This window comes from Amblyraja radiata, assembly GCF_010909765.2.
Source record: "Amblyraja radiata isolate CabotCenter1 chromosome 42 unlocalized genomic scaffold, sAmbRad1.1.pri SUPER_42_unloc_1, whole genome shotgun sequence".
Lineage (NCBI taxonomy): Eukaryota > Metazoa > Chordata > Chondrichthyes > Rajiformes > Rajidae > Amblyraja > Amblyraja radiata.
In genome coordinates this window covers 1,522,834-1,545,474 of record NW_022630087.1, presented here as the reverse complement: position 1 = coordinate 1,545,474, position 22,641 = coordinate 1,522,834, and the positions used below count along the sequence as shown (strand labels likewise).

The 22,641-nt window shown below is 49.3% G+C and overlaps 1 protein-coding gene across 1 annotated transcript in view; it reads right to left on the bottom strand.

Moving 5' to 3' along the window:
• Nucleotides 1–21,392, bottom strand: part of LOC116969004 (oocyte zinc finger protein XlCOF6-like) — a 36,228-nt gene extending 14,836 nt beyond the window's left edge. Inside the window, exons 1-6 of the mRNA XM_033015979.1 lie at nucleotides 21,343–21,392; nucleotides 16,143–16,440; nucleotides 14,271–14,765; nucleotides 13,905–14,195; nucleotides 13,736–13,823; nucleotides 11,917–12,122 (exon numbers count right to left, since the gene is read on the bottom strand). Of these exons, the coding sequence (XP_032871870.1) occupies nucleotides 11,917–12,122; nucleotides 13,736–13,823; nucleotides 13,905–14,195; nucleotides 14,271–14,765; nucleotides 16,143–16,440; nucleotides 21,343–21,392 (1,428 nt within the window). The remainder of the gene's footprint in view (nucleotides 1–11,916; nucleotides 12,123–13,735; nucleotides 13,824–13,904; nucleotides 14,196–14,270; nucleotides 14,766–16,142; nucleotides 16,441–21,342) is intronic.
• Nucleotides 21,393–22,641: the final 1,249 nt, after the last annotated feature.

Genomic DNA, 22,641 nt, shown 5'->3' with positions numbered 1-22,641 from the left:
GACGCAGAATCGCCGACATCTTTTCCATTTCGGTAGAGATTTCACTTTTCTTTCTTAGTATCTGCTCCTCATTACATTTCGTCGTGTTTAAGTGCACGTGTTTAATCAAATCCTTCTCCCCCGCTCCACCCCCCCAATATTTCAAAAATAAACTGGCTTCTCACCCATAGAAGCGGCACCAGCCCCAGCCCCTGGTGAACGTTCCATCGTGTGATGCAGGGAGATTGTTCCAGATGTTGGGGAAGTCCAGAACAAGGGGTCACAGTTTAAGGATAAGGGTAAATCTTTTAGAACCGAGATGAGAAAAACATTTTTCACACAGAGGGTGGTGAATCTCTGGAATTCACTGGCACAGAAGGTAGTTGAGGCCTGTTCATTGGCTGTATTTAAGAAGGAGTTAGATGTGGCCCTTGTGGTTATATGGTTATTGCCATAGAGGGAGTACAGAGAAGGTTCACCAGACTGATTCCTGAGATGTCAGGATTTTCATATGAAGAAAGACTGGATAGACTCGGGTTGTACTCGATAGATTTTAGAAGATTAAGAGGGTATCTTATAGAAACGTATAAAATTCTTAAGGGGTTGGACGGGCTAGATGCAGAAAGATTGTTCCGGATGTTGGGGAAGACCAGAACAAGGGGTCAAAGTTTAAGGATAAGGGAGAAAGCTGAATAGCCGACATCTTTTCCATTTTGGTAGAGATTTCACTTATCTTTCTAAGTATCCGCTCCTCAATACATTTCGTCGTGTTTAAGTGCACGTTTTTAATCAAATCCCCCCCAATATTTTTCACACAGAGTGGTGAATCTCTGGAATTAATTGGCACAGAAGGTAGTTGAGGCCTGTTCATTGGCTGTATTTAAGAGGGAGTTAGATGTGGCCCTTGTGGCTAAAGGGATCAGGGGGTATGGAGAGAAGGCAGGTACAGGATACTGAGTTGGATGATCAGCCACGATCATATTGAATGGTGGTGCAGGCTCGAAGGGCCGAATGGCCTACTCCTGCACTTAATTTCTATGGTTCTATGTTTCCCTCTCCTCACCCATCTCCCTCTCCCACCCATCCCTCACTCCCCCACCCCCCTTCCCTCTCTACGTCACCCCTTCCCTCTCTCCACCCGCCCCCTTCCTCCTACCCCTCTGTCCCTCTTCCATCACTCCCCCTACCCCTCTCCACCTCCCTCCCCACTCTTCCACCTCTCCCCCTTCCCCCTCCACTCTCCCTCCCCACTCTTTGCCCTCTCTCCCCCACCCCTCTCCCCCTCCTCCCCTCCCTCCCCACACTCCCCCCTCCCCCACATCTCTCGCCCCATCCCCCTCTCTCACCCCCTTCCCCGCTCTCCTCTCTCCCAAATCTATCCCGTTTCCTCCTCCTCCTCTCCCCTCTTCTCACCCCCCTCCCCCCGCAAACGCCGTTGGGGAAACAGACCCAACGGGTCTGCACATGGTCTAGTTAATATATAAAACTCTCGTCCCATCCGACCGGCTGGCGTCCGGCACCCTTTCTGCCTTTCGATTCGTTCCCGCCGTGCGATGTCACAATGCCCGATGCTCGCAGATGTCCAATCGCAATGCCCGACGCTCGCAGACGTCCAATCGGAATGGATCCATTTACATGTACGGCTTCCGGCCGCATTTCTTCCTTTGATTCCCTGCAACTCCGAAACCAGACGCAGAATCGCCGACATCTTTTCCATTTCGGTAGAGATTTCACGTTTCTTTCTAAGTATCCGCACCTCATTACATTTCGTCGTGTTTAAGTACACGTTTTTAATCAAATCCTTCCCCCCCCCCAATATTTCAAAAATAAACTGGCTTCTCACCCATAGAAGCAGCACCAGCCCCAGCCCCTGGTGAACGTTCCATCGTGTGATGTCACAATGCCCGATGCTCACAGATGTCCAATCGGAATGGATTCATTTACATATGCCTTTGCAGGAGCACAAGCACTTGGTGAACGTTCCATCGTGTGATGTCACAATGCCCAATGTTCAAATACATTGTTGCCATAGAGGGAGTACAGAGAAGGTTCACCAGACTGATTCCTGGGATGTCAGGACTTTCATATGACGAAAGACTGGATAGACTCGGCTTGTACATGCTAGAATTTAGAAGATTGAGGGGGTATCTTATAGAAACGTACACAATTCTTAAGGGGTTGGACAGGCTAGATGCAGGAAGATTGTTCCAGATGTTGGGGAAGTCCAGAACAAGGGGTCACAGTTTAAGAATAAGGGGTAAATCTTTTAGGACCGAGATGAGAAAAACATTTTTCACACAGAGAGTGGTGAATCTCTGGAATTCACTGGCACAGAAGGTAATGAGGCCTGTTCATTGGCTGTATTTAAGAGGGAGTTAGATGTGGCCCTTGTGGCTAAAGGGATCAGGGGGTATGGAGAGAAGGCAGGTACAGGATACTGAGTTGGATGATCAGCCACGATCATATTGAATGGTGGTGCAGGCTCGAAGGGCCGAATGGCCTACTCCTGCACATAATTTCAATGGTTCTATGTTTCCCTCTCCTCACCCCTCTCCCTCTCCCACCCATCCCTCTCTCCCCCACCCCCCTTCCCTCTCTACGCCACCCCCTTCCCTCTCTCCACCCGCCCCCTTCCTCCTACCCCTCTGTCCCTCTTCCATCACTCCCCCTACCCCTCTCCACCTCCCTCCCCACTCTGGGGTGGAACCCTCTCCAAGACAGACGCGAAGCTCACCGTTTGACCTGTTTTTACAAAATGTTAAATGGTCAGCTTGACATAGATTACAAGACCTGCACCAAACCGAAACCTATTAGGAGCAGACGAGGGCATTCGATCCAATTTGTGATCCCAGCTACAAAGACAGATGTGTACAGCAATTCGTTCTCCCCCCGCACAATTAAAGCATGGAATAATATCCACCCTACTATAGTTACCCAACCAGATGCAACTAAATTTAAAGTAGCTCTTTCTTCCCAATAACCCTTTCATACCTGCCTTCTCTCCATACCCCCAGATAATTATCTGCCTCCCTGTTATTGCCACCAAAATTGATAACCTTACATTTATCCACATACAGTGCCCTCCATAATGTTTGGGACAAAGACACATCATTCGCTGTAGAAGAGGGGAAGACCATAAATGACTGCCCGGTTCATCGTAAAATAAAACCAGGGACAAGGGGAGTGAAGAAGTTGTCAATCACTGGTGGGATTCAGATAAATCCGAATGTAATTTAGAGGTACATTAGGGGCAAATGCGTGATTAGGTGAAGAAATAAACACAAAATGAAATATCTGTCTTCCCCCACACAGCCCCACTCCCCCCACACCCACTTTGCCCCTCCCCATTCCTCCTCCCTTCCCCCCACACCACCCCACCCCCACACCACCCCACCCCCTCACACCACACCCCATACGCCCTTTCCCCCTCCCCACTCCCCTCCTCCCCACACACACACCCTTCCACATCCCCCTTCCCCATGGGTTGTACTGGTGGACCAGGCCTCCCGTGTGACTGGGACCCAACGGGTCCCACTTAGTCTAGTAGTATTATAAACATAGGAACATAGAAAATAGGTGCAGGAGTAGGCCATTCGGCCCTTCGTGCCTGCACCGCCATTCAATATGATCATGGCTGATCATCCAACTCAGTATCCTGTACCTGCCTTTTCTCCATACCCCCTGATCCCTTTAGCCACAATGGCCACATCTAACTCCCTCTTAAATGTAGCCAATGAACTGGCCTCAACTACCTTATGTGGCAGAGAATTCCACAGATTCACCAATCTCTGTGAAAAATGTTTTTCTCATCTCGGTCCTAAAAGATTTCCCCGTAAAACCAGTGCATAGGATTACGGTGATCAGTTTGAGATTTAAAATGAATCTCAGACCAACATCTCATTTCGGAGATAGAACCAAATCTGGAATGAGTTTTCAGAGGAAGTTACTGAAGAGGATGCCAGTCTAGTTTCCTATTTTTAAAAGTCAGTTGGTCAGATGCAGGTTGTGAAGAGTTAAGGAGTCTGTGGATAATTGCAGTGATTGGTAAATGACACTAGCTCAGCAGGCCCACTTGATCGGGCCTGTACTAAGTGGGCTGAAGGGCATGTGTCCCTAAGACGTTGATTGAAAAGGCGCCTAAGAGATACCGTTAAAAATGTTGTACGTCGGTAAAAAGGAAGATACCAAACTAATCAAAATTACCGCAAATTAATGCAGAAATATAGAAAAAATAAGCCGTTGCCATCAAATACCAAGGATAAGAAATCAGATGATTCAGTTTAGATCAATTTAGTTTAGTTTTCTATTACCTCGGTACACTTAACAAATAGTCAACGAATATTCAGTGGAGGAGGGTCAGGGCGGTGAGTACTTAAATCGGGCGCGGGGCTTGTTTTCACAGAGGCCCGGGACCGTTGGAGACAGTGGAGGAGGGTCAGGGCGGTGAGTACTTAAATCGGGCGCGGGTCTTGTTTTCATAGAGGCCCGGGACCGTTGGAGACAGTGGAGGAGGGTCAGGACTTTTACCAAAGTCTGTAACGTTCCACACTCCATAGGGAGGGTTTCTGGTGGAAGCCGCTGATTGGTGGAAGCAGACTAGAGGAAGCAGCTGATTGGGTGCAACCTCAGGTTAGCATTTCTGCTTTCTGGTTAAAGGTACAGTGAGCCAAGGGTACAGTGGGCTAAAGGTACAGTGCTTTAGTGAAGGTACAGTGGGCTAAAGGTACAGTGCTTTTTGTTTATATAATAAAGGTGCAGTTTAAAGGGCAAGAGGGAGCAGCTGTATGTGTCAGATACCTGCTGATTTCTCCCAGCAGTTTCTATTGTATTATACTGGTATCGGATCCAGGGTAAGGCGAGAGAATGACAGTCAGAGCAGTGTACTGTTCTGGATGTCAGATGTGGGAGGTCATGGTGTCGGATGGCCCTCCAGACGTCCACATCTGCACCAGGTGCAGAGAGATGGGGCTCCTAAGGGACCGTATTAGGTTCCTGGAGCAGCAGCTCGATGACCTCTGTCTGGTCAGGGAGAGTGACGAGGTCATAGAGGGGAGTTATAGGGAGGTGGTCACTCCAAAACCACAGGAGAGAGACATGTGGGTCACGCTAAGGAAGGGCAAGGGGCAGAGGCAGGAACGAGGGAGTACTCCAATGTCAGTACACCTTGCAAATAAGTACTCCTGTTTGAGTACGGATGGGGGTGACAGCCTACCCGGGGATAGCAACAGCGGACGGGCCTCCAGCACAGAGACCGGCCCTGTTGCTCCGAAAGGTAGGGAAAAAAACAAGAGGGAAATTGTAATTGGGGACTCTATTGTTAGGGGGTCGGATAGGCGTTTCTGTGGACGCAGTCGGGAGACCAAGATGGTGGTCTGCCTCCCTGGTGCCAAGGTCTCGGACGTGTCTCAACGCATCCAAGATATCCTGAAATCAGAGGGAGAGGAGCCTGAGATCGTGGTACATATTGGTACAAATGACATAGGTAAAAAAAGTGAAGAGGTCCTGAAGGTAGGATTTAGGGAGTTGGGAGGAGTGTTAAGGAAAAGGACCAAAAAGGTAACAATCTCAGGATTACTGCCTGTACCACGCGACAGTGAGAGTAGGAATGGAGCGAGGTGGAGGATAAATGCGTGGCTGAAAGACTGGTGTAGAGGGCAGGGATTCAAGTTTCTGGATCATTGGGACTTCTTTTGGGGAAGGTGGGACCTGTACAGAAAGGATGGGTTGCACTTGAACCCGAGGGGGACCAATATCCTGGCGGGGAAATTTGCAAAGGTCACTGGGGAGACTTTAAACTAGAATGGTTGGGGCGAGGGACTCAAATAGAGAAAGCTAGTAGACAGAATGGGAGGCAGGAAGCAGAAAAGGGAAGCACTCAGACACAAGAGGAGAAAGAAAAAAGGAAATAAACAGAGAAGAAGAGACGGGGGGGTTTCTTAAATGTGCATATTTTAATGCTAGGAGCATTGTAAGAAAGGTGGATGAGCTTAGAGTCTGGATAGACACCTGGAAGTATGATGTTGTGGCGATCAGTGAAACATGGTTGCAGGAGGGCTGTGATTGGAAACTAAATATTCCAGGATTTCGTTGCTTCAGGTGTGATAGAATTGGAGTGGCAAGAGGTGGAGGTGTTGCATTGCTAGTCAGGGAAGATATTACAGCAGTGCTTTGGCAGGATAGATTGGAGGGCTCATCTAGGGAGGCTATTTGGGTGGAACTGAGAAGTGGGAACGGTGTAGCAACACTTATAGGGGTGTATTAAAGACCGCCAAATGGGGAACGACAATTGGAAGAGCAAATATGTAAGGAGATAGCAGATATTAGTAGTAAGCACAAGGTAGTGATTGTGGGAGATTTCAACTTTCCACACATAGACTGGGAAACACATTCTGTAAATGGGCTGGATGGTTTGGAGTTTGTAAAATGTGTGCAGGATAGTTTTTTGCAGCAATACATAGAGGTACCTACTAGAGGAGGGGCAGTGCTGGACCTCCTGTTGGGAAATGAGACGGGACAGGTGGCGGAGGTATGCGTTGGGGAGCACTTCGGGTCCAGTGATCACAATACCATTAGTTTCAATATAATTATGGAGAAGGTCAGAACTGGACCTAGGGTTGAGATTTTTGATTGGAGAAAGGCTAACTTTGATGAGATGCGAGATGATTTAAAAGGAGTGGACTGGGACATTTTGTTTTATGGGAAAGATGTAGAAGAGAAATGGTGGACATTTAAAGGGGAAATTTTAAGAGTACAGAATCTTTATGTTCCTGTTCGGTTGAAAGGAAACAGTAAAAATTGGAAAGATCCCTGGTTTTCAAGGGAAATTGGACATCTTGTTCGGAAAAAGAGGGAGATCTACAATAATTATAGGCAGCATGAAGTAAATGAGGTGCTTGTGGAGTATAAGGAATGTAAAAAGAATCTTAAGAAAGAAATTAGAAAAGCTAAAAGAAGGTATGAGGTTGCTTTGGCAAGTAAGGTGAAAGTAAATCCAAAGGGTTTCTACAGCTATATTAATAGCAAAAGGATAACGAGGGATACAATTGGTCCATTGGAGAAACAGAGTGGGCAGCTATCTGCAGAGCCAAAAGAGATGGGGGAGATATTGAACAATTTATTTTCTTCGGTATTCACCAAGGAGAAGGATATTGAATTATGTGAGGTAAGAATAACGAGTAAAGTAGTTATGGATACTATGAGTTTCAAAGTAAAAGAAGTACTGACACTTTTGAAAAATATAAAAGTGGATAAGTCTCCAGGTCCTGACAGGATATTCCCTAGGACATTGAGGGAAGTTAGTGTAGAAATAGCCGGGGCTATGACAGAAATATTTCAAATCTCATTAGAAACGGGAATAGTCCCCGAGGATTGGCGTACTGCGCATGTTGTTCCATTGTTTAAAAAGGGTTCTAAGAGTAAACCTAGCAATTATAGACCTGTTAGTTTGACTTCAGTGGTGGGCAAATTAATGGAAAAGATACTTAGAGATAATATATATAAGCATCTGGATAAACAGGGTCTGATTAGGAACAGTCAACATGGATTTGTGCCTGGAAGGTCATGTTTGACTAATCTTCTTGAATTTTTTGAAGAGGTTACTAGGGAAATTGACGAGGGTAAAGCAGTGGATGTTGTCTATTTGGACTTTAGTAAGGCCTTTGACAAGGTTCCTCATGGAAGGTTGGTTAAGAAGGTTAAACTGTTGGGTATAAATGCAGGAATAGCAAGATGGATTCAGCAGTGGCTGAATGGGAGAAGCCAGAGGGTAATGGTGGATGGCTGTTTGTCGGGTTGGAGGCAGGTGACTAGTGGGGTGCCTCAGGGATCTGTGTTGGGTCCTTTGTTGTTTGTCATGTACATCAATGATCTGGATGAAGGGGTGGTAAATTGGATTAGTAAGTATGCAGATTATACCAAGATAGGGGGTGTTGTGGATAATGAAGAGGATTTCCAAAGTCTACAGAGTGATTTAGGCCATTTGGAAAAATGGGCTGAAAGATGGCAGATGGAGTTTAATGCTGATAAATGTGAGGTGTTACACCTTGGCAGGACAAATCAAAATAGGACATACATGATAAATGGTAGGGAATTGAAGAATACAGTTGAACAGAGGGATCTGGGAATAACCGTGCATAGTTCCTTGAAGGTGGAATCTCATATAGATAGGGTGGTAAAGAAAGCTTTTGGTGTGCTGGCCTTTATAGATCAGAACATTGAGTATAGAAGTTGGGATGTGATGTTAAAATTGTACAAGGCATTGGTGAGGCCAATTCTGGAGTATGGTGTACAGTTCTCCTCGCCAAATTATAGGAAATATGTCAACAAAATAGAGAGAGTACAGAGGAGATTTACTAGAATGTTGCCTGGGTTTCAACAACTAAGTTACAGAGATAAGTTGAATAAGTTAGGTCTTTATTCTCTGGAGCGCAGAAGGTTAAGGGGGAATTGATAGAGGTCTTTAAAATGATGAGAGGGATAGACAGAGTTGCTGTGATCAAGCTTTTACCTTTGAGAATAGGGAAGATTCAAACAAGAGGACATGACTTCAGAATTAAGGGACAGAAGTTTAGGGGTAACATGAGGGAGAACTTCTTTACTCAGAGAGTGGTAGCGGTGTGGAATGAGCTTCCAGTGGAAGTGGTGGCGGCAGGTTCGTTGGTATCATTTAAAAATAAATTGGATAGGCATATGGATGAGAAGGGAATGGAGGGTTATGGTATGAGTGCAGGCAGGTGGGACTAAGGGAAAAAAGTTGTTCGGCACGGACTTGTAGGGCCGAGATGGCCTGTTTCCGTGCTGTAATTGTTATATGGTTATATGGTTATATGAATAGACAATACGCAATTCTCGTGATGCCGTTCACAGTGCACAGACACACGATAACCGATATACAAACATAGAAACGTAGAAAAAGGAGCAGGAGTACCCATTTCGGCACTTCAAGACAGCACCGCCATTCAATATGATCATGACTGATAATCCAAAATCCGTAACCCGTTTCTGCTTTTTCCCCATTGCCCTTCATTCCATTAGCCCGAAGAGCTAAATCTGACTTTCTCTTGAAAAACATCCAGTGAATTAGCCTCCACTGCCTTCTCTGGCAGATTATTCCTCAGATTCACTGGGTGAAATAGGTTTTCCTCTTCTCAGTGCTAAATGGCCTACCCCTTATTCTTAAACTATGACTCCTGGTTCTAGACTCCCCCAACATCTGCAAAAAAAATCTGCATCTATCCGATCCAATCACTTAAGAATTGTATATGTTTGTCATATACATCAATGATCTGGATGATGGTGTGGTAAATTGGATTAGTAAGTATGCAGATGATACTAAGATAGGTGGGGTTGTGGATAATGAAATAGATTTTCAAAGTCTACAGAGAGATTTAGGCCATTTGGAAGAGTGGGCTGAAAGATGGCAGATGGAGTTTAATGCTGATAAGTGTGAGGTGCTACATCTTGGTAGGACAAATCAAAATAGGACGTACATGGTAAATGGTAGCGCATTGAGGAATGCAGTTGAACGGAATACGAACGGACAGGAATAACTGTGCATAGTTCCCTGAAGGGGGATCTTGTGTAGATAGGGTGGTAAAGAAAGCTTTTGGTGTGCTGGCCTTTATAGATCAGAACATTGAGTATAGAAGTTGGGATGTGATGTTAAAATTGTACAAGGCATTGGTGAGGCCAATTCTGGAGTATGGTGTACAGTTCTCCTCGCCAAATTATAGGAAAGATGTCAACAAAATAGAGAGAGTACAGAGGAGATTTACTAGAATGTTGCCTGGGTTTCAGCACCTAAGTTACAGAGAAAGGTTGAACACGTTAGGTCTTTATTCTTTGGAGCGCAGAAGGTTAAGGGGGGACTTGATAGAGGTCTTTAAAATGATGAGAGGGATAGACAGAGTTGATGTGGATAACGGGTATGAGACGTGAATTGGCCAAGATTGACTGGCAATTGATTCTTAAGGGGTTGATGGTGGATATGCAATGGAAGGCATTTAAAGACTGCATGGACGAACTACAACAATTGTTCATCCCAGTTTGGCAAAAGAATAAATCAGGGAAGGTAGTGCATCCGTGGATAACAAGCAAAATCAGGGATAGTATCAAAACAAAAGATGAAGCGTACAAATTAGTTAAAACAAATGTAGGTCCCTTGCAATCAGAAACAGGTGAATTGATTTGCTCCTTTTACCCCATACCGGCCCTATCCACTTAATAATCTGCCGGAAATAGCAGGGGACCGGGGGTCAAATGCGATGGAGGAACTGAGTGAAATCCAGGTTAGCCGGGATGTGGTGTTAGGTAAATTGAATGGATTAAAGGCCGATCAATCCCCAGGGCCAGATAGGCTGCATCCCAGTGTACTTAAGGAAGTAGCCCCAGAGATAGTGGATGCATTAATGATAATTTTTCAAAACTCTTTAGATTCTGGAGTAGTTCCTGAGGATTCGAGGGTAGCTAATGTAACCCCACTTTTTAAAAAGGGAGGGAGAGAGAAAACGGGAAATTACTGAACGGTTAGTCTAACATCGGTAGTGGGGAAACTGCTAGAGTTGGGATAGATGGGATAGATGTTAAAGATGGGATAGCAGCACATTTGGAAAGTGGTGAAAACATTGGACAAAGTCAGCATGGATTTATGAAAGGTAAATCATGTCTGACGAATCTTATAGAATTTTTCGAGGATGTAACTAGTAGAGTGGATAAGGGAGAACCAGTGGATGTGTTATATCTACATTTCAGAAGGCTTTCGACAAGGTCCCACATAAGAGATTAGTATACAAACTTAAAGCACCCGGTATTGGGGGTTCAGTATTGATGTGGATACGTTCATATGAAGAAAGACTGGCTAGACTCGGATTGTACTTGCTAGAATTTAGAAGATTGAAGGGGGATCTTATAGAAACTTACAAAATTCTTAAAGGGTTGGACAGGCTAGATGCAGGAAGATTGCCTTCAAGCCTGCGCCGCCATTCAATATGATCATGGCTGATCATCCAACTCAGTATCCTGTACCTGCCTTCTCTCCATACCCCCTGATCCCTTTAGCCACAAGGGCCACATCTAACTCCCTCTTAAATATAGCCAATGAACTGGCCTCAACCACATTCTGTGGCAGAGAATTCCACAGATTCACCACTCTCTGTGTAAAAAATGATTTTCTCATCTCGGTCCTAAAAGACTTCCCTCTTATCCTTAAACTGTGACCCCTTGTTCTGGATTTCCCCAACATCGGGAACAATCTTCCTGCATCTAGCCTGTCCAACCCTTTAAGAATTTTGTAAGTTTCTATAAGATCCCCTCTCAATCTTCTAAATCCCCGAATGTCTTTCCTCAGATTAGGAGACCAAAACTATATGCAATACTCCTGATGTGGTCTCACCAAGACCCTGTACAACTGCAGTAGAACCTCCCTGCTCCTATACTCAAACCCTTTTGCTATGAATGCTCACAATAGGACCGAGATGAGAAAAACCTTTTACACACAGAGAGTGGTGAATCTTATGTTAATCTTATTCAACAGCAGATGGTTAATACAAGTCAAACACAATACAAGGGCATATTGACATTATGCTATCTCACCGTTCAGGTGGCCCACGCCTCCATCCCCTCTCCAAGCCAATCATAAGCCTCTCAATTACTGCAATGTATCTACGCTACTCGCAAAAGGGGACGCGGGTGATCTATTGTAATTCCTCACAGAAGGGAAAACAAGCTTCATTTTCTTCTCTACCATTTCATGTTTACATTTACCATCCACCCTTCAACACATTCCCAGACAAGAGGTAATACGTCTAATTTACTTTGTCGATATCCACAACCTCTTCTGCACCTGGTCAAGCGAGAGCTGCCAGTTGTCACATACAAAACATCCATTCCAGTCACAATTAAGCCAAGGACATTAATATTTCTTCCACACCGCCGGTGCACCCACAGCCCCGACGCCCGGGCAAAGGTCTCGCCAAAGGTGGAGCAGTCGAAGGGCTTCCAGCCCAAGTGCACCCGCTGGTGCATCTTCAGCTCATGTGTCATCTTGAAGCTCTTTCCGAAGTCGGAGCAGCCGCAGGGACACTCGCCGGAGTGCACACAGTTGTGCCGCAACAGGCTGTCGTAGCAAGTGAAGCTCTTGCCACACTCTGGCAGTTTGAGGGGCGCTCTCCCGTGTGCACCCACCGGTGGGTCTCCAGCTGGCTCGGGCTCTGCCAGGCCTTGCCACACACATCGCACTCATAACTCATCTTGTTGTGCCCCATCATGTGGTCCTCCATCGAAGCTCAGCCCCTCGAAGCTCAGCCCACACACCGAGCAGATGAGAGGGGGGATCGCCGGCACCCTGGCCGCCCTCAATGGCCGCTCACGACCCCGCCTCTCCGCCCACAGCAACGGCTCCTAAACCCTGCAGGAGAGGAACACAAAGGGTCAACAAACTGGCAAACAGGTTATTATTAAGGTGTGAACATTACCAGTGCTTGAAGGGGGAAGAGTGGGTCTGGGGGGGAGGAGGGGGGTGATGGGGTGAGGGAGGGTGGGGGTAAGAGGATCAGGAGGGTGAGGGGAAAGAGGGGAACTGGGTGCCGAGTATGCGGGAACTACGTTGAACCGTCTGCCCGCCCTGCTCCGTGATGTCAGCCGCATGCACGGATGGCGCTCACAAACGATGCCCTGACATCACCGCCAATCCGAGGGGGACTACTGGCCCCGCCCACTGCCATTGCGTAGAGTCACATGGGGGGGTGGGCCGGCATGCATCATGGGAAGAGGCCACACAGTGCTGGAGTCAATCAACGGTTCGGGCAGTGTCGGTGGAGAGAAGGAATGCATGACGTTTCAGGTCAATACCTTTCTTCAGTCTGATGGGAGGTGCAGAGATAAGGAAGTGTAAGGAGTGAAAAGGAGAAAGGGAATAGAGTTCAAGGAAAATGTAGAATAGATCATTGTTAGATACATCAATGGGAGGTCACCATCGACACCACAGTCAAAAAGCCGCAGAGGGAGTACAGAGAAGGTTCACCAAAAGGATTTGAGTATAGGAGCAGGGAGGTTCTACTGCAGTTGTACAGGGTCTTGGTGAGACCACACCTAGAGTATTGCGTACAGTTTTGGTCTCCTAATCTGAGGAAATACATTCTTGCCATAGAGGGAGTGCAGAGAAGGTTCACCAGACTGATTACTGGGGTGTCAGGACTTTCATATGAATAAAGACTGGATAGACTTGGCTTGTACTCGCTAGAATTTAGAAAATTGAGGGGGGATCTTATAGAAACTTACAAAATTCTTAAGGGGTTGGACAGGGTAGATGCAGGAAGATTGGTCCCGATGTTGGGGAAGTCCAGAACAAGGGGTCACAGTTTAAGGATAAGGGGGAAAGCTTTTAGGACCTAGATGAGAAAAAAAAAATTCACACAGAGAGTGGTGAACCTCTGGAATTCTCGGCCACAGAAGGTAGTTGAGGCCAGTTCATTGGCTATATTTAAGAGGGAGTTAGATGTGGCCCTTGTGGCTAAAGGGATCAGGGGGTATGGAGAGAAGGCAGGTACAGGATACTGAGTTGGATGATCAGCCATCATCATATTGAATGGCGGTGCAGGCTCGAAGGGCCGAATGGCCTACTCCTGCACCTATTTTCTATGTTTTCTATGTCTCAAAAGGCCCAACTGACGATGTACTTCCTGCGGCAGCTGAGGAAACACAATCTGCCACAGGCAATGGTGGTCCAGTTTTATACTGCCATCGTAGAGTCTGTCCTCACCTTCTCCATCACAGTCTGTATATCCGCTGGTGTTGCCGTAACCCCCGCAGTACGGGCAGTCGTAGGGCTGGTCACTGGTGTGCACATGCTGGTGAGACAGGGTGTGGTTGGCCATGGCAAAGCGCTCTCCACACACCGGGCTGGGGAAGGGACGGTCACCGGCGTGCACCCGCTCGTGGGACAGTAGGCTGTTGGAGTGGGTGTAGCCCTTGCTGCTCTGGTCGCAGGTGAACGGGCGCTCGCCAGTGTGGGTGCGCCGGTGCTCCAACAGCTTTTTAGAACTGGTGAAGCCCTTGCCGCAGTCGCTGCATGTGTAGGGCTGCTCCCCGGAGTGCAGGCACCTGTGTACCTTGAGTTCCAGCGTCGACTTGAAGCTTTTACCGCAGTCGGAGAAGGTGAAGGGCCGCTCACTGTTGTGCGCCTGCCGGAGCCGCCTTAGCCCTGACAACTCGGCAAAGCTCTTGCCGCAGGTGGAGCAGCCGAAGAGCATCTCGCCCGTGTGCACCCGCCAATGGATCTTTAGCTTTTATGTCGTATTGAAGCTCTTGCCGCAGTCGGAGCAACCAAAGGACCTCTCGCCGGTGTGCACCTGCTGGTGCTCCAGCAGGTTGTTGGAGCGGGTGAAGCTCTTGCTGCACTGGGCGCAGGTGAAGGGGCGCTCGCCGGTGTGGGTGCGCTGGTGCTTCAGCAGGTTGTCGGAGCGGGTGAAGCCCTTGCCGCATTGGACGCAGGTGAAGGGGCGCTCACCGGTGTGGGTGTGCTGGTGCTCCAGCAGGCTCTTGGAGCGGATGAAGCCCTTGCCGCACTGGGCACAGGTGTAGGGGCGCTCGCCGGTGTGGGTGCGCTGATGCTCCAGCAGGCTGTTGGAGCGGGTGAAGCCCTTGCCGCACTGGGCGCAGGTGTAGGGGCGCTCGCCGGTGTGGGTCCGCTGGTGATCCAGCAGGTTGTCGGAACGGGAGAAGCCCTTGCCGCACTTGGTGCAGGTGAAGGGGCGCTCACCGGTGTGGGTGCGCTCGTGGGACAGCAGGCTCTTGGAGTGGGTGAAGCTCTTGCAGCAGTAGCTGCAGGTGTAGGGCTGCTCCCCGGTGTGCACGCGCCTGTGCACCTTCAGGTTCGAGGACAACTTGAAGCCTTTGCCACAGTCGGCGCAGGTGAAGGGCCGCTCACTACTGTGCACCCGCTGGTGCTCCCGCAGCCCCCACAACTGGGCAAAGCTCTTGCCGCAGGTGGAGCAGCCGAATGGCCTCTCACCGGAGTGTATGAGGTTGTGCCGCAGCAGGGTGTCATAGCGGTTGAAGCTCTTGCAGCACTCTGTGCAGTCAAAGGGGCGTTCTCCCGTATGCACCCGCCGGTGGGTCTCTAGCAGGCAAGGGCTCCGATAGACCTTGCCACACACGTCGCACTCATAATGCTTCTGCTTGTTGTGCCCCGTCATGTAGTCCTGTATCGAAGCTCAGCCCCTCGAAGCTCAGCCGGCACACCGAGCAGATGGGGGCAGGGGCTCACCGGCACCCTGGCCGCCCCTCAATGGCCGCTCACGTCCCCGTCTCTACGTCCACAGCAACGACTCCTAAACCCTGCAGGAGGGGAACACAGAGGGTCAACAAGCTGGCAAACAGGACATTACTAACGCGTGAACATTACTCGTGCTTGAAGGGGGGAGGGGGCAGGGGAGTGACCGGGGCGGGGGGGGAGACGGGGGGGAGGAGGGGATGAAGAGGGCGGAAGTGAGGGGGGAGAGATGAGGCGGTGAGGATGAGGGGGGAGCGGGAGAAGGGATGGGGAAGAGATGGTATGGAGGGAAGGGCGGAAGTGGTGAAGGGGGATGAGGACGGTGTAAGTGAGGGGAGGGGGTGAGGGGGGGGATGAGGAAGCAAGTGGGAGAAAGGGGGGGGCGCTGAGCAACGTGGCACCGCATCGAGCCGCCAGCCCGTGCGCCAGCCAGACGCCCTGCGCTGTGACGTCTGCAACACGCACGGCGCGCACGACCGTCGCCCCTGACGTCACCCCCAAACCGAGGGGGGGCTGCAGGCACCTCCCCGCCAGTGATTGGCGCCCAGTCACATGGGAGGCCGCATGCATCATGGGAAGAAGGTCACAGAGTGCTGGAGTCACTCAGCGGGGAACGTGGACAGGTGCAGCGTGGCCTCCCGCCGCCAGGGGGCGCTGCACTGGGAGGACCAGAGGCGCTGCCACAGAGACACAATGACGGCGCCGCCAGGTTAACACAAGCCGTGGGATCGTCCTGGGGAACGGAGGGAGGAGGGGGTGGGTGGGGAAAGGACGCGGGGCCGAGCGGCAGCGGCGGCGGCTGCTTTTCCCACCTGAGCTCCCGGCGCTGAGAGGAGGCCCCGCCTCACGTGACCGGCACCAGGTCCCGCCCCCTCCCTCTGTCCCAACCACTGACGGGCAGCGCCAGCGACCAATGGGAGCGGATCCAGCAACGCCCCACCGGGCTGACGTCACAAAGCACCAGGTCCCGCCCGCTCCCTCTGTTCCGCTCATTGACGGGCAGCGCCAGCGACCAATAGGAACTGGTCCAGGGCGCGGGTCCAGGGAAGGCGTCACAAAGCACCAGCTCCCGCCCCCTCCTCGCTTCCAACCAATCGGAGCCGCGTCCCCGCCCCTTTATCCTATAGGTCGGGTCGTAGCCCCGCCCCACGGATGGACAGCCCCCGCCGCCAATCGGAGCCGCCCATCCCGCCCTAGCAACGGTTGCCAGGACGCGGCCGGGCCAGACAACAAGATGCTGCAGGAACTCAGCGGGAGAGAAGGAATGGGCGACGTTTCCAGGTCGAGACCCTTCCTCAGGCTGAGAGTCGCAGGAGAGATGTAGACGGTGATGTGGAGTGAAAAGCATTTACATAGAAACATAGACAATAGGTGCAGGAGTTGCCATTCGGCCCTTCGAGCCAGCACCGCCATTCAATGTGATCATGGCTGATCATCCACAATCATTGCCCCGTTCCTGCCTTCTCCCCATATCCCCTGATTCCATTAGCCCCAAGAGCTAAATCCAACTCTCTCTTGAAAACATCCAGTGAATTGGCCTCCACCGCCTTCTGTGGCCGAGAATCCCACTGATTCACAACTCTCTGGGTGAAAATGTTTTTCCTCATCTCAGTCCTTAATGGCCAACCCCTTATTCTTAAACTGTGGTCCCTGGTTCTGGACTCCCCCAACATGGGGAACATGTTTCCTGCATCTAGGCTGTCCAATCCCTTAATAATTTTATATGTTTCTATAAGATACCCTCTCATCCTTCTAAATTGAAGTGAATAAACAAGCCCAGTCGACCCATTCATTCATTGTCTGTCAGTCCCTCCATCCTGGGAATTAACCTGGTGAACCTACGCTGCACTCACTCAATAGCAAGAATGTCCTCCCTCGAACGAGACCTATGGTCTTGTCAAACCATTCTCTCATCGTAACTCGAATAGTGGTGATAATTCAGGAAAACTTACAGTTGCTGGTTTGGCTATTCTGTTACGTCGTTGGAGATATTGGAGAGATCACCGTAGGTGGGGGAGAGAGAGTGGGTGGAGAGAGAAAGGGGGGAGAGCGAGGGGGTGGAGAGAGGGGGAGACCGAGATAGAGGGGGGAGAAAGAGAGAAAGGGGAAGTGGGGAAACGTGAGGGGAGAGATAAATAGAGAGGGAGGTAGAAAGAGGCAAGAGAAATGAATGGGAGTGAGGGGGGAAGAGAGAGAGAGCAGCATTATCTTGTGGAGTGTGGATTTAGAGCGTTTGGCACAGTGTAGAGAGGGGAGAGAGGGGGAACTGAGAGAAAGGGAGAGACAGAGAGAGGGAGGGAGAAAAAGGGGGAGAGGAAGGGGGGGAGAGAGAGAGGGACATTTAACACAATCATGCGATATTTTGCCTTTATTAATGCATTTTGTAGTCTAATTGCTGATTTTTGGCACATAGAAACATAGAAAATAGGTGCTGGAGTAGGCCATTCGGCCCTTCGAGCCTGCACCGCCATTCAATATGATCATGGCTGATCATCCAACTCAGTATCCTGTACCTGCCTTGTCTCCATATCCCCTGATCCCTTTAGCCACAAGGGCCACATCTAACTCCCTCTTAAATATAGCCAATGAACTGGCCTCAACTACCTTCTGTGGCAGAGAATTCCACAGATTCACCACTCTCTGTGTAAAAAATGATTTTCTCATCTCGTTCCTAATAGACTTCCCTCTTATCCTTAAACTGTGACCCTTTGTTCTGGACTTCTCCAACATCGGGAATAAATTTCCTGCATCTAGCCTGCCCAAACCCTTAAGAATTTTGTACGTTTCTATAAGATCCCCCCTCAATCTTCTAAATTCTAGCAAGTACAAGCCGAGTCTATCCAGTCTATCTTCATATGAAAGTTCTGCCATCCCAGGAATCAGTCTGGTGAACCTTCTCTGTACTCCCTCTATGGCAAGAATGTCTTTCCTCAAATTAGGAGACCAAAACTGTACGCAATACTCCAGGTGTGGTCTCACCAAGACCCTGTACAACTGCAGTAGAACCTCCCTGCTCTTATACTCAAATCCTTTTGCTATTCAATGCTAACATACCATTCGCTTTCTTCACTGCCTGCTGCACCTGCATGCCTACTTTCACTGACTGGTGTACCATGACACCCAGGTCTCTTTGCATCTCTCCTTTTCCTAATCGGCCACCATTCAGATAATAGTCTACTTTACTGTTTTTGCCACCAAAGTGGATAACCTCACATTTATCCACATTGTACTGCATCTGCCATGCATTTGCCCACTCACCCAGCCTATCCAAGTCACCTTGCAGCCTCCTAGCATCCTCCTCACAGCTAACACAGCTAGATGCAGGCACAAAAAGCTTCACTCTAAAACATTTAGACCCAAGCATAAATACGCAAATATATTATAATCTGTCACTAAGCACCCACAAAAATATCTCGCAATAATGCTCTTTGATTCAGAGGTTTAGTACGTTGCTGTCGGCTAAGCGTTTTAGGTCCCAGGCCTGTGTTAAAGGCTTGGCCCGAAGTTCTGGTCTTCCGGGCCTGTGTTTCGTAGGCCTCAAGGCTATTTTAAGGGCTCAGGGCCTGTATTTTAGGCCCCAGGCCTGTGTTGTGGGCTTGCCCTAAGTTCTGGAAATTCCGAGCCTGTGTTTCGTAGGCCCCAGGGCTGTATTATAAGCTCCAGGCCTGTGTTTTTTGCCTTGGCCTAACCTGTGGGCTTTGTAAAAAAAATATAATAATAATAATAAATACTTTATTGATCCCCTCAGGGAATTCAGGAAGTTTGGCCTAAGTTCTGGGCTTCAAAGCCTGTGTTGTGGGCCTCAGGGCTGTGTTGTAGGCTCCAGGCCTAGTTCAAATCAAATCAAATCAAATACGTTTTATTGTCATACTGTATAACTAAATGTCATTGCATCTCCTTCAGTGGTCTACATACTGGTCCAGAACGCAGCCGCCCGACTCATCACCCACACCAAATCCTGGCATCACATCACTCCTGTCCTCAAACAACTTCACTGGCTTCCCATCTCCCACCGGATCACCTACAAAATCCTGATCCTCACCAACAAAGCCCTCCACCATCTGGCCTCCCCATATCTCACTGACCTCCTCTCCCCCTACCAACCCTCACGGTCCCTCAGATCCACATCAGCCGGTCTCCTCTCCATCCACAAGTCCAACCTCCGCAGTTTAGGGGACAGAGCCTTTTTCCAGGGCAGCTCCCAGGCTCTGGAACTCCCTCCCCCAACTGATCCGCAATTCCGTGTCCCTCACCATCTTCCAGTCCCGCCTCAAGACCCATCTCTTCACCTCTGCCTATCCTTAGCCCCACGTCCCCCTCCCTTCTCATCTGTGCATTAATTGCCTCATATTGAATTATGTCTTTACTTTGTGTACTAGTCATGTCTCTACTATTTATTTCATTCCCCTTACATGTTTTTGCTCTACCTGCTAAATTTTTGTAATGTGTCCTTGACACTCTTGAAAGGCGCCCATAAATAAAATTTATTATTATTTTTATTAAGACACGGGATAAAAGATTTAAAAGAACAAAAACACAAACAGCCATTAACTCTCATATACCGGCAAGATCAATGAATGAAATGAATAAATAGATAATAGAAATATAAAAATATTGCACATTATATTGCACACTGCAACAAACAAATTTTTATATTGCACCACGAATAGTGTTGTGTTGCCCGCAGTGTTATCTATCTGAGTTTAGTTCTTTAATGGCACATGGGTAGAAACTGTTAATTAGTCTACAAGTGCGGGCCTTCAGAGACCTGTATCGCCTCCCAGAGGGCAGCAGAGTGAAAAGGTGGTTGGCAGGGTGGGATGTGTCCTGTTTGATGTTTGTGGCTCGGCATAAACATCGGGCCCTGTAAATGTCTTCCAGGGAGGGTAGTTGAGCATTTGTGATGCTCTGTGCAGTTTTAATAATTCTCTGTAGTGCCTTCCTTTCAGCCACAGTGCAGCTAGCAAAACACACCAGGATGCCATAGGAGAGCCAGTCAAGTCAAGTCAAGTCACATTTATTTATATAGCACATTTAAAAAACAACTCTCGTTGGCCAAAGTGCTTTACATTTGTTATAAGAATAGTATAAACAAACAAACTACATACATATAGCCCTCGCTCAGTGGATGTTAGGAAAGGCTTGGGAGTATAGATAAGTTTTTAGTCTTGACTTAAAGGAGTCGATGGAGGGGGCAGTTCTGATGTGAAGGGGGATGCTGTTCCACAGTCTAGGAGCTGCAACCGCAGAGGCGCGGTCGCCCCTAAGCTTACGCCTAGACCGCGGGATATTCAGCTGCCCCAAGTCGGCCGATCTGAGGGACCTGGAGGTGGAGTGGTGAGTGAGAAGACTTTAATGTAGGAGGGGGCAAGCAAGAGGATGCTTTCCACGGCGCACCGGTAGAAGGACATCAGCAGCTGCCGTGAAACGTTTGCTCTCCGCAGAGACCTCAGGAAATATAGCCGCTGCTGTGACTTCTTCACGAGAGTGATGGTGTTCACTGTCCATTCAGTGTAGTTGTGGGCTTTGCCCTACGTTCTGGGCCTCCAAGCCTGTTTTGTAGGCTTCAGGGTTGTGTTGTGGGCTCCTAGCCTGTTTTATAGGCTCCAGGCCTGTATTTTTTTACCATGGGCCTGAGTTGTTTGTTTTGGCCTATGTTCTAGGCCTCAGAGCCTGTGTTTTGTAGGCCTCATGGCAATGTAATAGGCCTCGGGCCTAACCTCTGGGCTTTAGCCTAAGTTATGGGCAAGTAAAGGCCTACTGGAGTCAGGCTTCTGTTCCTAGAGAAGGCCTAGTCTGTGTCAAGGAAGGCCTAATGCCAACAGGCTTCTGTTGCGAAGGACGATCTACTGGTATCAGGTTCCCGTTGTTAAGAAACTCACACAGAAGCGCTCACTCACTCCAGCACTAATATGAATCTTTTTGCCACCGCTTCTCACAATGAATGCTTCTAGTAGTTTCGGGACCAGAATAGCACACCACACTCCCCAAGTATTGTCCCCCACACACACATACACACACACACCAACATCTTTCGTACAGCTCTCTCTAACATGATGTATGTCCCAACTAACTCTTGTACTCAATGCTCTGACTGATGATGAAGGCGAGCAAGTTTGACAAACTGCTGCTGCTGCTTCTTCATCACCCCGTCTGTCTGTCTGTCTGTCTCTCTGTGTGTTATCGCTTTCAGAGAATTATGCACTCGTACTATTTTCACTCTCCCCCCCCCCTCTCTCTCAGTAAGTTTGTAGACAGCAGCAGCAGCAAAGTTGGTGATGTACAGGACTTTAAAGCGATTGACTTACTCTCTGAAATTGCAGCAGATCTGGATCAATTGGAAATGTGGGCCAAGGAATAATGGCAGGTTGAATTGAACTTGGACAAGTGCAAAGTGGGAAGTTAAATCAGTGCAGCAGCAGCAGCAGCAGGACTTACACTGTAAATGGCAGCAGAGCCCCAGAGAATGTTGTAGGTGGACACAGAGACCGCCGAATAGTACGAGTGCATGATTGTCTGAAAGCGATAAACAGGGTGATGAAGAAGCAGTTTGTCAAGCTTGTCTTCATCAGTCAGAGCATTGAGTACAAGGCTTGGGACATCATGCTGTACAAAAAATGTTGGTACATTTAAAAAAAGAGGGAGAGAGAGAGAGGTGGGGGAGGGAGAGACTGGAGAGAGGGGAGGAGGGGAAAGAGTGAGAGGGAGAGAGGTTGATTACATACAAAAATTACATACAAACGCACAATAAATTACATACCGGGGGGAGGGGGCAGCGGCGTCACACACACACTAACCACCCCCCACACACACAGGGGGGGGAGGCGGGTGAGAGGGATGGGAGAGGACGGTGTAGAGAGGGGGGAAGTGGCGAGAGGGGAGGGGGAGAGAGGGGGAAAGCGGGTGAGGGGGAGAGTGGGAAAGGGGGGAGAGGGGAAGGGAGGGGGAGAGAGGGGGAGGGGGAAAGGGGAGGGGGGGGCGAGAGAGAGTAGAGGGGAGATAGGAGGAGGGTAGAGAGGAGGGGAGGGAGAGGAGTGGGAGAGGGGGGAAATGAAGGGGAGGGGGAGGGAGGGCGAGAGAGTAGAGGGGAGAGAGGTGGCGGGAGACAGGAGAGAGGTAGAGGAGGGAGGAGGGGGGAGAGAGGTAGAGAGGAGGTGGGAGTGGGAGAGGGCGGGAAGGGAGGGGAGTGGAATGGGGCGGAGTAGGGGTGAGGGGGTGGAGGGGGGTCTTGGGGAGCGGGGCAGAGGGGGGAGGGGAAAGGGAGACAAAGGAGGGGTGAGGGAGGTTGAGGGGGGGAGAGAGTGGGGAGTGAGGGGGGTTTGAGGGGGAGGGGAAGGTGGTAGAGTAGATGGGAGAGGAGGGGGAGAGAGGAGGGGGGAGTGGGGAGAGGGTAG